The sequence below is a fragment of the Apaloderma vittatum genome, unplaced genomic scaffold, assembly GCF_000703405.1.
Source record: "Apaloderma vittatum isolate BGI_N311 unplaced genomic scaffold, ASM70340v1 scaffold5980, whole genome shotgun sequence".
NCBI classification, from domain to species: Eukaryota; Metazoa; Chordata; class Aves; order Trogoniformes; family Trogonidae; genus Apaloderma; species Apaloderma vittatum.
This window is the reverse complement of record NW_009693914.1, coordinates 131,891-146,842: the sequence shown is the minus strand read 5'-3', so window position 1 is coordinate 146,842 and position 14,952 is coordinate 131,891. Positions and strand designations below refer to the sequence as shown.

General features: G+C 38.7%; 1 protein-coding gene across 1 annotated transcript; it reads right to left on the bottom strand.

Moving 5' to 3' along the window:
• Positions 1–387: 387 nt before the first annotated feature.
• Positions 388–6,931, bottom strand: AGR3 (anterior gradient 3). Its single transcript, XM_009865452.1, has 7 exons — positions 6,826–6,931; positions 4,676–4,739; positions 3,323–3,375; positions 2,611–2,687; positions 2,290–2,353; positions 1,170–1,253; positions 388–437 (listed from the first exon to the last, which is right to left on the bottom strand). The coding sequence occupies exons 1-7, from the start codon at positions 6,929–6,931 to the stop codon at positions 388–390; spliced, it is 498 nt and encodes a 165-aa protein (XP_009863754.1).
• Between the last annotated feature and the right edge of the window lie 8,021 nt (positions 6,932–14,952).

Sequence of the window (14,952 nt, the reverse complement as noted above, 5' to 3'; positions counted from 1 at the left end):
TTAACTTATATGACAAATTGCAAATAGACATAAAAAAGAATGGTTATAATTCTTGGTCAGAAGCCATAGCTGATTTGACAAAGTCAGAGCTGGATTGATAAAAGACATCTTAAAGTTGCTGCACCTTAACTTTGATTTCTTCAGATAATTAATTTCAAAGTGATAGTTTTCTCCTCTTGTTTTCCAAATGGGTGCAATAGTCTGTCTGTTTGTTCTTCTAATTGTACATATAAATTTTTTATGAAATCTGATACACCAAAGCGGCTTGGTAAGTGTTCAAAATGCTAGTAGAGACAGAGAGGTTAACTGAAGTTTTTTAAAATGTTATTAATTATTTCCTAGTGCTGCTTCACCTCGTAGAGGCTACGGTCATTTCACTGTTGATGGTTATAATTCTGTCTGAATGAGGCGTAATGCTTTCTTCATGTTCTCTATTACTGAAAGAAAAATAAATAAGAACTGTAAAAATACACTTAGAGTGTATTTGTGAAATTAAAAAACTCACCCAGTTTGTTTAGTAAATTGTTCACACTGAAATTCATTTATGGTTATAATTATATTCGAGAGCTTTCATTTATGAAAATTCTGCCATTGAAACTAAAGCAGAAGGTTAAACATTTCCCGAATCAAAATGTTTAACTTAAAAGGATTCGACAAGGCTCCTTTCAAGTCCCAACAACAAGCCTCGTAATCAGATGTGAAGTTCATATCTGAGGTGAGATACTGCACTGGTGTCACATAGATGGTATAGAGCAAGGAACTAGCTCAACCTGAAAAAGCACATTCCTTCCTGAAATACGGGGGTTAGGTGACACCCAGGTAACCACTAGCATTTCTTTACTGATTCCCTCCCACCACTGACTGTTTACATCGAGCATAGAGGCTTTCACCATTCTCCAGTAAACTGCACAGATCTTGATCCTGAAAGTTCTTACCCACAATCTTTCAATCTGTCTTACCTGAGCAGTCTCAGTAAATTCAACAGGACAATAGGTGTGCTTAAGTTTTTTGGCTGGAACAGGTTAGGCTGTTATAACTCATTGCAAATGCTCACACGCAGTTTTTATTCATTACTTTGAGATCTTAACAGGTTCTTAAGCACAAACGAGGGGTGTATCCGGCTGCTTACAATGTGAAATGCAAAATAACACAACCCAGGGGGCACTTACGGAATGGTATGTCTTGCGGTTCATAGGCGTAAAGCCGGTTGGAATATCTTCCTGTGATATCAGCTCTTACCGTGAGTGATGGGTCTGAAAAAGTAATCATATTAAATGCTGTTTTCCATTCCCACAACAGCCGAGGGATGCCAGTACTTTGACAGCCCTGGTCCTGAGGTGTTCTGTTGTCATCAACGAGGCAATTACGAGATCGTTACGCTCTGTTCCGACCTACAGCTTTACTTGGAGAAATCCTGAACAAAAGCTAATGTTCATTTTTATGTTATGCAGCTCTTTAAAAGTGATAGAGACCACACACATTTCAACCATATTTAAAGAAAAATATGCTATTTTACTAGATCTGGGCTGACATCAGGGGAGGCTAATTTGACTGGATGCCACATAGTGAGGGTCATATGTACCTAATGCAATGTTAGAATCACCTCCCTAGAGCCTTCAGGATGAAAATCTTGTGATTCCTAATGTTTCCATTATGGAAGAAAGTTATCGTGGGCATTTTTTCTTCCAGTCCCACTTCCAAGGTTTTTGTTAATTAAATGACTCCTGTTACACACTGCTGTCTGTCTGAGTCTGGGCTTCATCTCACCTAACTTTGGATGTCACTCGAGGCTTCTGGTACAGTTGGTATAGAGGAATAGGCACTCTGGGGCAATGATTCACTCAATCTATTCCAGAAGTCAGCTTTACGATGGGGTAAATCATTCTTTAGGTGCCACTCTCTATTGACTTGCTCTGTGGTAGTGTCCACTCTACAGACATCAGTCAGATGTTTGACTGTTTTCAGTAAACTTTGTCTAATAACAGCTCTACCAAGAAGCACAGCGAGCAAAAGCACAGATGCTAACAGGTATTTAATCATCTTGTCCCCGAGCACAAACTGAGTATCCTCCAGGACATATCTGTAACCTGAGGAAGTTTACAAGGATCAAAGCCTGCGACAGAGGGAGAACTGACCTCAGATCTGCCAACTTCCAGACTAATGCCATGGTGATGATGAATTTTGAGCTATTTTCTTCTTGCAGAATGAATCATGTTAATCTCCCCAAAGGAGGACACTGGCACAGATTCCTGTAGCACAACTTTGAAGATACATAAATATTGTACATACCTATGAACATGATTCGAGGCACATATTGTCCATCAGGTGACAGGTTTTTATCTGTGGTTTCATGCTGGCAGAGAAATTAAAGCAAGTTACTAAAATATGTAAATTTTTCTGAAATACTACGGGCTGTAAATAGTCTTGTATGAGAGGACAGAATAAAAAAGGGTGCTACTTCTGTGTGGATACACATACACAAATGCCTGTACTTTCATCTAACCGAAATCCCAGGGATAATTCACTAAAATGACATGAAAAGCAAGACAAAGAAAGAGAAAACACAAGCCAAGAATAGCTCCCAGTCAAACTGCCCCAAACCCTTCATACCATGAGATTCAGCATGACGAAGTTATTTTGGGCCATTTCCTGTATCTCTTCGTTTTCTGCAAAAGCTTTCTTCAGCGCTAGAAGAGACATCACCATTTTGAAGTTCATTTCAGACACTGCCTTTCCTTCTGCATTGGCTGGAGACTGGCCACATTGTTCCCCTCTCTGCTCATTCACATTCCCGAGGAGACGCTTAAGGGCTCTATCCCTGTTTTTTGGGGGGTTTTTGACCCATGTCAGCACAACCTCCCGGCTATGAAAATGGAAGCTCTCTTCTGTTATTTATGAAGCCTGTCGTCTCAGTGGATACCACGTCTCAGCTTGACAAAAGAGCATTATTCTCGGCAAAGTCTGATTAGATCGGTTTCAGCAGCCCTGTCCTCATCTCCTTCTTTAGTTACCCCGTTCGGGAGAGCCAAACAATATTAAATCTGTTCAATGAGTCAGTAGCAAATCTGTGTCTCCTTAATTTAAACTGACGAGTGCTGCATTAGTGAAAGCAGGACAGCAGCACTGAGTAATTTTCATTGTTGGGTAGTTTCATAGTGGTATTTATTGTAAATAGCTGTAGTAAATTCTTATCTTTTTGAAGACATTTTCTTTTACCTATTTCTTTAAATAACTTTCACTAAGTGCTAGGTAAATATATATACAGGTGCATTTTTTAACAAAAATAATCACAAAATTTTAACACTCAGAAAATCAAAATTACCTTGACAATATTGACAGTCTTCCAAATGATGAATTACCATCAATGGCTTGTTACTTTATTAATAATAAAAAACCACGTTGTTAGATCATTTGACAAGCATGTAAAAGGATGATTTTACAAGCAGACTGGAAAAGTAAATTACATTTAATCTTATGTTAACCCCCAATAAAAAAACCATACAGACATTCTGTAAAGAACTACAAATGGTTTTGAGCAAGGAAAAAGAATACAACTCCTTCATAAAAGAAATAAATAGAGAAATAGAGTTTCTATATCTAAATAGGTTATCTAAAGTAAGAGAGTCTAGAAAAAAGAAACAACAGAGCCATCAATTTGTTTCCAGTTAGTATATAACCAAGCTGAAGAGGTATTTAATATTGCTCAGGTATGAAGTTCCCCATAATTAAGAAAATAAAATTAATCTGTATGAACTGGAATAAAATATTTTTTATAAAGTTTGGTTTATCATCAAATACTTCCCATGAAAAGTTTTATGGTTTTTAAGCTTTCTTAAATAGATATAAAGTAAATAGGTTTCTTTTTTGTTTGGTTGGTTTTTTTCTGTAAATATTCTGGTAAAGTATCAAAACTTTATATTTTTGGATGTCAAAATATGAACAATTCTGTGCATTTTCTCCTGTACTTTTAAAAAACTACTGTTAGTGTTCAACAAATCAGTTACTAATGCTATCACTGTCAAGAATTCTTCAGTTGCTGGCCATTTTCACATAGGGTACATGAAATGAATTGCCTTTTATTTTAAAAATAATTTACCTTCAGTTTACCATTAGTTCATGCTACACTATTATGATTTAAAATGAGCTGTAAAATAGATTTAAATCAGTATTGTTACGAATTCTCAGATACATTATTAGCTGAGTCCCAGAGCAGAAACTTTAGTTTTTACCAAGATAGTGAGAAACTGCGGGTACATCCTGTGCATATGCCAACTAATAAAGTGTTGGGGAAAACATCAGAAGCAGAAGACCACCACGAGAGAGCAAATGGAACTGATTTCCAGTTCTTGATTAAGGAAATAGTCAGAGGTTCATGATATTAAAAAAAATATTCCAGGTGTATTTTTAAAATTATACCTATTTATCCTTCTTTACTGAAATGACAACAGTGCTGTTGTGATAAAGAAATGACAGTGTTAAACTGTCGGCCCATGGTGTTATATCAGATTCATAAGACTGCTGCAACAGCTTTTATTTACTGACACAAAATCTCTTTTACTTAACTGGGTGGTCTGCAGATCAGCTGTCATGGTGTTTTGTTGTTCTGTTTCGTTATAGTATTTTTGGGCGTGACTGGTTAATGATGTCTTTCAAATTATTTTTTTTAATCTCTTACCTTTTTTTAGCTTGATAAAGCCCTTCTTCATAAGTTTGTACCCAGGTAATTTCATCTCCCCACCCTGGAAATATATAAGAAAAGGATTAAAAGGTAGCCAGGCAAGCAAATCATAGCAAAATCCTTTTATATCTAATCTTAAATCTAATAAGATTTGAGTTTTTTAGTCTGAGGTTCCCAAACGTTGTGGATATGTTAATTCTACATCTCCTGATAGGTGCGCTGAAAACTTTAAAACAACAACCACTGAAAAATTTTTAAAAAAACAACCAACCCACCCCCTCAAAAGCCTTCAGCTGGTTGCATATCTGGTTCAAATCCTTTGGGAAATCTGTTTGATATCTTGCTAAAAACTCAGATGTCCCTGAATCAGCACTCAAATCCTTTATTTTTATATTGTCTACTCCTATTTCATGTAGACCTTGGGGCTTAAAGAGAAAGTTGGCTTATAAAAGAGAGAAAAATAAAATATGACAACTCAAATAAAGTCAATTTGAGTAAGAACACTGTTAGAACAGTCTTAGGTTTTAAGCTTAACTCCTGAGTAATGAATTTCCATCCCTGAAGTTGCACATACTTAATTAGTTAATTTAATAAAACAATGGCCGTTAAATAAAATTCTCCACCAAAACAAGATCCTAATAAACATCAGCTTCATAACAGATCCACAGCTGGTCATAGACTGATCTCAAAAAGCAAATTGTCCAGTTGGTTTCGTGCTTTTCCGTGCAAAAGAGGCCAGTCCCTCTGGGGCAGCTCCTTGCCTCCCAGAGAGTGTTGCTCCACTCGTGACGGCCCTTGTGGAAACTACAGAACAGCTGCTGGACCTGAACCGGGTGAAGGCTCTGTTTCTTCGGTGCTGTCTGGACAGCCCTTGGACCAGCCCTGGTTCTGCAGAGGTTTCCCATCAGCTTCCTCATGGGACAGTTGCTTGTGACACTACTGGCTCATCTCTTCTTTCAAGAGATTGATTTCGATGACAGGTCTGTCTGGCTGATGGTGGGATTCTAGCGTGTTGACCAGTGCATTCCCTGACTGAAATCACCTGCTGGCGTGGGTAACCTCATGGAGGAGTCAGCAAGGGTCCTTTTGCAGCAGGTTTAAGTATTCCCCTTTGATCTGTGAAAATTACAGGTAAAGCACTCAAGGTATCCCAAAAAGCTTGAAATCAGAAAACTGACACTTGCATTCCGCATTTTTCTTTTTTTTCAGAATTGCCAGAATTGAAGGGATTTTGTTATCTTTCTATGCATTTAGGCTTAGTGGGAAAAATAAATTCTGATCTGGGCAAGACAAACAGTAGACACTGGACTAGTTACAACCTTTCTCCAGGGATATCACTTCTGAGAGATGATTTGCAATTTCTCTTTGGTTGCCCTTTGCCAGTGCTTTGCATGGGAAGACCTCAGAGCTGTGGCATCTGCAGGCTTTGCACAGCTCGCAGAAGAGGTCAGGAAGGGAGGTGGAGATTTTTTGGGGTGAATAGGCCCCAAAAGAATAGGGAAGATGGAGAAGACCTTGGTAAGCGATTTCTCTGCTTGTATTTCTCAGATTGATCAGACTAACTTAAAATAGGGTCTTTAGCTCCCATTCAAGTTCAAAATTATGCACTACAAGGAAGTAGGTTTTTTTTTATCCGCTGAAGAAAATGACTGTGACTAGGATGAAAAGCAAAAGGAAAAAAACGTCACGCAGAAAAACCCATCAGTGACTCAAACTAATCTGTGTATAAAAATGGATCTGCAGAAAAATTGTTCCACGGCAACTGAAGTTAGAAACTGTTTCAGTAGTCAATAAGTTACCATAACAAAATATCTTTTAATTAGTATATAAACCAATATTTTTCATTGATGGTCCTGTGAGTGCACTCTGGTTTGAGAGACTCAGTTGGGGTTATTCGCTTCTACTGGGTCACTCTGAGTTACATAAATTATGCAGGTTAGGCGAAGCCCTCAGCCGTATTCTTAAGAGCAAACTGACGGAGTGAAACGACACGGAATGAGAAGATGCACTACTCAGAGTGTCATTTAACATTAGAGAAACACACCTAAGTAGGTATATATGTGCTTCCATGCACATTCTAAATAAAAACATTTGCTGACCTATACGGTAAGGTAAGGAGGTAACAAAAAACAGTAAAAATGCGGTACCTCTTGACAGTGTCTGAGGGGCTCGTTTTTCCTTTTTGATGGCCATTGCAAGGTTGGAAGAGACTGCAATTAGCAGGAGGGACAAGGCCAGTGTTGAATGGAGCATTATTTCCCTTTCAATGCAGCAAGGAAACTGGAAAACAAAGCAACAGCTCTAGTTGCATGGATTTGTCACCTGGCACAGAGTAAATCAATGTGTTAGTGGTATCCTAACAATCTGTGCAGCAGAAACAGATATTTGGTATTTCTAGAAATGCCTTTCTTTGTGAGAAAAGTGCAGAATGGAGGTGCTTAATTTTATCCTGCAACCCTGCTTTCAGCTGCTGTCTGGGTTAGGCTGCAGGGGACGGTTCTCACTACAGTGTGATCAGGGGAACAAAGTTCATTTCAGTTCATTTCTGGTCACCCAGCATTTAATTCTTATGAAGGAGTGCAATGTTGTAACACTGGATCATGAAAATTTCAAGACAGTGCTACTAGTTATTTGTTCTGTTAGTTGTTTTTTGTTTTGGGGTTTTTTTGTTTTTTTTTTTTTTACATTCAGTGAAGCATAACAGCATGGGATTGTTTTTGTGGATAGCGGTATTTTTGGTCAAAAGATGCCCCATGATATCCTTCTTAATAAATAGGCAAATTGACAAATACTGCCTCTAGGTATAATAATTTTTAAAGCAGTAAATGCCTCCAGAATGTTGAAATTGCCATTGGTTTTTCAGCTTGCATTCTGTAAACCAGGATGTTAAAGATTGTGAGATAAATGTGAAAGAAATTTCCAGGTGTTTCTCACAGCAAAAACTCAGAAATTTTCCCCATTTTTTAAATTTTTCAACTGATTTTCAGCTCAGCTCCTGCTTAATAAAGCAATCTATCTGTACTCCTGGCTGTTTCAGTATTACAAAGATGTTTGCTTCTCTTTCTAAGATCATTACAAGGAATTCAGTAACTTCTGGTCTTGATAAAAGAACAAAAGCATTACAAAGCCAATATTCTTTTAAATTGATAACCCTTCCTTCTGCCTGGTCCAATCATCTTTATGCATTAAAGCTCTGATAGTCAGGTGGTTATTTGATTTGAACTAAGTTAAAATATGTTACTTTTGTATCCCTGGATGCCACTCAGTCAGCTTATCAGTTATCACTGGAGATTCCACTTTTAACAAACCTGGTTTTATGAGTTACTGTTGAGGAAGTGCTTTAACTTAAATAAAAAAATCTTCTTGATAAAGAAAATTTCAAATTTGGATGTAAAACTGATGTCAAATATGGAATTACAGCTCTGAGCACTGACAAAAGCAGATGCATTGTGCTTCTCAGGACAGAGAGCCGTAACAAGTACAGCAGCTTTTATGCTTATTTTAATAATCTCTCCACATCACTTCTAATTTCTGGAGTTCAATTTTTGGTGAACAAATTCAAACTCCCCTTTCAATAGCTGGCAGTCTCAGTGCAGGAAAACCAATCTATTCAAGTGACTGGAGAACAATTTGCATGTTGAAATATGCAAAAATTTAGGAAAAAAACTGAAGTATCGTCTTGTAGTACAAATCCTGTATTTCAGAAGAAATTTCTGTAAGTCACTAAAATAATTAATACATTCGTTGTAATATTTTTCTCCTTATTCTTACTCACAACACTTCCTTTCCCATACGGTATCACAAATTTAGAGTTCTTTGTTTCATGTGCTTCCTTAGGCTCGTTCATGTTAGCTATTGTTGATTGAGCTTCAGAAAGGAATCTCCTTTAGAGCTAATTAATTATGCACATTAATTTGATGATTGGAAATTATTGTTGTTTTGTAAGAAAATGTGAAGTTTTCCAGTGTTTCCTAAGAGATACAAGTTTTAGTTAAGTCTGAGGGATGAGAATTTTTTGGTAATAAAAATACGATTCAAATTTTCCCTGTTTGTGCAGAGCACTACCTTCAGCCAGCAAAAGCAGATCGTCACACCCTACCACGGAAATGAATATTTGTGGCAACTCTATGTGAAAGTTAACTATCTTTAGTATCAGTTTACCTATTAGATGTTAACAAAATCTAACATTTATGTTATATTAACATGTCAAAATGATTTTAAACATAAATAGTTATGACTTTGAAATCACGCCAGATAGCGTCTCTATAAAGCAGGTACAGTATGCACGAGTCAGCTCCGTCATAAAAGAAATTGAGGTGTAAATCTCTTCAAGTCACAGGAATAATTATCTGAAGCTTAAATAATTGAATATCACCATACTGAAAACCAATAGGGTTTTGGAAGGAGAATTTATGGAGCTGTAGCTGGAAGCAGTTTAAATTCAATATTCTGAATTTTTGATGTTACATGACCCAATGTTAGTTAATTGATTAAGAGAAAAAATAGACAGTCAACACCATATAGATTGCTTTCATCTCTCTGTCAGAACAAACGTTTTGCTAGCTAACCTGTAAACCTCTCTCATTTGTCCTTTTTCTATAACTAGGCTTGTAATGCATTTGCCAACCAAACCTTATCACGGTACTAACGGAACGTTAAGAATGAGAAATACTTGCTCACCAGCAGCGATTAATTCTCCTGATGGAAGGTCCTTTTTTCTCAAACTGGTTAGTTAAAAATCTGTGTTTTTAAGCACAGAACACCTGAGCTGCCCAAGTCTCTTTGCAGCAACAACAGCACATTCACCTGGGAAAAAAATGAGAGGAACCTTTGAGCTGAAAACGAAACTCAGGTGTTTCCACCCTCCCCCTTCCTTTTCTGCCATCCCTCCAACTTTTGCTCTTGTGAGTTCCTATGCTTATACACTGAATCTTTGGATTTCTCTTCATCTTGGCTTGTATCAGGTGTCTTGTACGAGGATTGGAAATAAATAATGGTTTGTGTGTGTCTGCTGCTTCCCCTCTCAAACAGTTTGAGTCTGGCTTATGTCCAGTGAAAGAAGAAACCACCAATGAAAACTGGAACTGTGGGTGCTTTTGTTCCCAGTGAATGGATGGGTTCATTGGTGCTTGAAGATAGGTATGAACCTAATAGGAAGACACAAGGATGACTTTGTGTAGAGGGATGTGATTAACAAATAAAACAAACTTTTTTTGAAGGGGGAAATAAAATTATATATTTGAAGAATACAGTTTAAAGTATCATCCGACTATTTCTTCAGTGAGTTGTAGTTTAAAAATGATCTGATTCTTTGCATATGATGCTTGATATAATTTTGACCTAACTTGTCTAATACAGCAGAAGTCCTTTATACATCTTCTTTCAAAGAGAAGGAGTTAGCTGCATCACCTTCTCCCTTCTCCTTGAATAGCATTTGCAAGGGAAGCAGAAGTAATCCTCTTTTGTTCTTCCTTTCACATGTACTTGTTTATATGGTCCATATAGTTACACTTTTTCCTCCTATTTTTCATGTAAAATCCTATTTGTCTTCATGCTTTGGTTTCCTGATGTTTGTTGTCACTGATATGTATATGATTAATGCTGTATAGCTTTTGTATTATCAACTATTTTTGTACCAAAAAGTACAAAAATGTGACTTTCTGTATTTTTAGTGCTAAGTTATTTTTAACATTTGTAATGGAGAATTCAAACTTGCATTTCTGCACTCATTCATTAGTGTGTTCTTATTCACTTCATTGAACTTGGCCAATTTAGTCTCCAGGGTATTGTGGGCAGAGGGTGTTTCCATTTTTCTCTTCCATTGCAAAGGATTTATTTTGGAGGTATGAGTTAACTATGGGTTAACTGTTTATACACAGTTGTATCCAAGTCAAAATTAGGAAATATGAAAATGAGCTAAATACAGGGCAGAGCAAGGCAGCAATAAAGTACAATGAAGAGGACAGACTTTTAGAAAAAGACGTTGCAGAATAACTGACTCATGGGATCGCATGCTGCTGCTTTTGTGTGACCCATGCAGCAGTAGATTTAGATATGTATCTATACATATAAGCCATTTATGAAATATGTAACTGGAAATACTGCTTTACATAGTGCTGCACAAATGCTAATTCAGAAAAAATCCCAATCCCACTGTTCTCTGACCTCACCCTTTCTGCGGTCTCCTGAGTGTTTGTTCTAGAACAGGGCAGGCAATACCCTGATGTAAGGAACAGCAAGCTGACCAGGGTGTAACAGAACAACCCCATGTGATATTCGCTCTTGCTTATGCATAAGTTTAAATTAAAGCAGTCATAGACTGACTGCATAAAAGAAGTACAATTTATTAATATAAAATTTTATTGGGTCAGAGCTGGGAAAAATTAGTTACCTGGATAAGGTGCACAAAATATTCAATGCCAAAAGTAACGCCATGGTGATACGTCTGCAGACTGCAAAGCCAGACTTCAATCTGAAGTAGCTTGCTGCACTCTGCGTCAGAGGATGAGCATTGCTGTGGGTCTAAACAGTCTTTCCTATCTCCAGGCTGCAGAGATCTGTAGGCTTGGCTAGTTCAATTTATTACATCTTGTCCAGCAGTGTTTGCACAGGTATGATTCGCTTCCATGATCCAGTCACAACAGTGTAATGAGCTTTTCTACATCTGCTGAGCTGCAAGAGATCTGTGGGCCATGAGCACAAGTGAAAGCAATTCTGGGTTTAGTTAACGTGATAACCATATCAGATTTGTTAATCTATGGGAATTTATTTGTTTGAGCCCTTAAGCTGAGTACAAATCTGAATTTGCTGAGTGCACAGTATGAAACCTCACAACAGGAAAATAAAAGTTTGCATCTGGGAGAAATTCTAGAGAAAAAAGATACCACAGTGAGACATCTTTACTCTGAATGGTTGGTCATGGATTACAGATTCTCCTCTGTGAAATCCTCTGAATTAGAGCAATCTCAGTAGAAGTACCCCCTATTGTAAGTAAAATGAAGTGTATTCAATTCAAATGCAAATTTTTGCTTTTGACTATTAAAACTGTCTTCCTTTAGTATTTCCAGAACTGAAAACTCCTGTCTGGTACTTTCTCTCTGCTGCTCCCATCTCTTTGGGCCCCATGGGGACTGGCCTCTTTCTGTGCTCAGAGGAAGGTATGAAGAGGATGATGATGTGAAGCACGTCTCCATCATAGTAATAAAAGGGAGCAATAAAACCCTTTAAAGACCTGTTTTCTGTTTTAGCGTCTATGATGTAGACACTTTCTTAGGTCTATCACTCAAACTATACTCAAACTATCCTAATTCTGTAAGCATTATAATTTAAAAAGAAGGAGTGGAGCAAGCCTGGTGCAATGTTCTGGAAAGAGCCTGCAGACCGTGTTTGCTGCTGCAGGTGAGCTGATCTTGCTGTGGGAAGCCAGGGAAGGTTTCCAGTTCAAGTGCATTAAACCCTGACTGCATTTCTTCATCAGGTGAAAATAAATAGCTTGACTCTTTGTTTTGTAAGCCTAGCAATATTAGCTCCCTCCTTTAGGACAGTATGACAAAAGGCTCTGGTTTTAAAAGAAAAGCAATAATGCTCTAGCGTCACTGATGGAGGAAAGAAACGGGAATGAAGGATTCAGGTTTCAGCGATGAGTTTCTCCTATATAAAACATTTCCTTCTTTTCCCTTGTGAATTGTTCTACAGAGGTCCTAGCACCAAGACAGGTGTGAATTTTTGATAGTGCTGCTGCTCATTTTTTCTTGGACCACACCGTTCTGAAGGCTGGGAGTGAGATTCCCTGCCCCAGGGAAGTCAGTTGATTTTGCTTAGATGGTGCCAATTTTTTTCTTCTTAAGTTTTTAAAGATTACTGCCTATGCTAGGCATTGACTCTTAGGAGGCATTTGAGCAACCTGCAACCTGCTTGAAAACCAAAGCACTCAACTCTAACCTTAGTTGGGTGAATTCCATCCCTATGGAAAGTTACACTTGGTGTACAGTATGTGTCCAGCACTCTTTAGTTCATTGATATCCCGGAGTGGTATGGTGGGGCAGAAATAAACATTATACTTTGCTGAAACAATATGTCCTCTGCAAATCATAAAGCTCCTCAAAGCCTGACCACCCCTCTTGCATCCACTTGTGGGCAGGCAGAGACTGAGGCGCTTTGTCTGAACTTCCCATGGCAGCAGCTCCTTTGCCCATGTGGAGCTCAGCTGTGGTCCTGCATGATGGAGCACATCTGCCATGGGAGAGCAGCAATTACAAAAGCTGTCTGATTATTGCTTCAGTGAGTTGTAGTTTAAAAATCGTCTGATTCTTTGGATACGATGCTTGATATAATTTTGACCTAACTTGTCTAATACAGGAAAAGTCCTTTATTCACAGAGAAGGAATTAGCTGCATCACCTTCTCCCTCCTCCTTAGCATTTGCAAGGGAAGCAGAAGCAATCCTGTTCTGGTTAGGGATGAGATCACAGCTCCTGTGACAGCTGTAATTCAGCATTGTTCCTGCAGCATCTATTGACAACTCTTCAAAAGACTTTTATGTATGTCTAATGTGCCTTTGCAAATCAATACAAAAATAATTAGATTACAGAGACACGATGCCCAGAGAAATTCTACACTAAACAATATGAGAAAGCTTCACAGGGCACGTATTTTCAAGGGCGAGAGGCATTGCTGACTCCTAACACAGGTAGTTGCTGTGCAGTGAGTCTGGATGGGCACAAATCAAGCAGCACATAGTGCCAGAGCTGAGGACTGCACTTTGGGCTTAGAGTGCTGAGCGTTGCCTTTCACTGCCAAACAGAAAAATAGATAAATGGAAAAACCCTGCAAGTGTCTGTTGGGCTTAGGTTTTGACTCACAGCCAAAAATCGTTATTAGAAAATTTCTGATTCATTTCAATAAGGTCATTTAAAGAAATCTAGATATGACGTGCTGCCTTGTTTCTGTGTGTGTCTTTCAAAATAGTCACCATTGTGGAAATGCCACTTCTGGTATTACAAGACGATTAACAACAGATGCACTTTTTTTTTCTTTTTTTTTTTTTCCCTAAAAGCAGAGCTCAAGGTAACGCTCAAATGAAGAAACTACTCCAGCACTGCCTGAGCCCCAGTGGTTTGTTTCCACTGCACCCCTGCATTTTTAAACTTTATATTCCTGTAAAGACATTGTTATGGAAAATAAGCATAATAATATAACTGGAAAAACATTTATTAAATTAGTTTTCACTGTGGTTTATATTGGCTGCAAATTATATTCTCTGTTTCCCGGGCCAATATCTATGCTTTCCCTTCTAAGTATTCATCTTATTCCAGTACTGTCACCTCCAACTCCCTCCAGGGTTTTCTCTGTGATTTTAGGAAACTGGCTCCTCCATCCTTAAGCTGCCCGGTGGTACGGCCTCTGGAAAACTTGGTTCCAGCCTTTATCGGCACCTTGCTGTCAGCTGCTCTGCAGCTCTGTGCCTCCTTGGGTCGCTATTATCTATTGGCTTCCACTTCCCATTGAGATTATTTTCCCGCCCTCTAGGCATCTCAGATTTCCCAGACACTTTTAGAGATATAAAGCTTTGAAGACTGTCAGGGAAATAATGTAATTTATTATTTTTCATGAATTTTACTGAGATTTGTAGAACAAATGTGTTCTGGTAAATAAAAGGAAACCAACACTGGATGTTGTTGGCTCCTCCCTTCAATCCAAAAGTACAAACCATGAGAGTTGTCTTATGCTTATTTAATGCCGTGTGAGCTCTGACAGGCAGAGCTTGCCCTTCCACCAGCAGATCTTCCTGTTACACTGCAGTTCTAGCCGTGCAGATGTCAACCAATCCCCTAGGATTCTGCCAAAGAAAAGCCATGTTTGTAGACACAGGCATTTCTCCATCTGCACAGCAATGCAGAGCAATAGCAAGGGAGGCTGTTCTGGCCTCCCAAGCTCCTGGTGCAGCCCAGGGCGTGCGCTGCCAGCCAGGAGAAGAGGAGGAGGAGGATGGCACACTCCCTGCCCGTGGCTGGGCAGATCCTGACCGCTGGGAGGGAGCACGAAGGGATGCCACCTGCCAGTTTTTATTTCACCATCTCAGAAGGGTCCCTTTCCAAAGGCACCCAGTACAGGTACAGCTCCCGAGGTTGTTTGCTGTTTACGGTTCTTAATTAGAAAAGGTGAGAGTTGCACGTCCTGTACCCTGTCAATCTGGGGCACATCAGATAAGCCTGGAATTACGGTCTTGGTTTTCTTCCTGCCAGCAGACTCTGCCCACACGCAGGGTTGTGTTTG

Bases quoted from the DNA above. Each gene is read 5' to 3' on its own strand.
- AGR3 (XM_009865452.1), bottom strand. From the start codon at position 6,931: ATGCTCCATTCAACACTGGCCTTGTCCCTCCTGCTAATTGCAGTCTCT. The intron at 2,688-3,322 runs GTAATTTTGATT...TGTCTCTTCTAG, and splicing joins AGACTGTCAATATTGTCAAG to CGCTGAAGAAAGCTTTTGCA. The intron at 438-1,169 runs GTAAGTGCCCCC...TTTTTCTTTCAG, and splicing joins ACCGCAAGACATACCATTCC to TAATAGAGAACATGAAGAAA.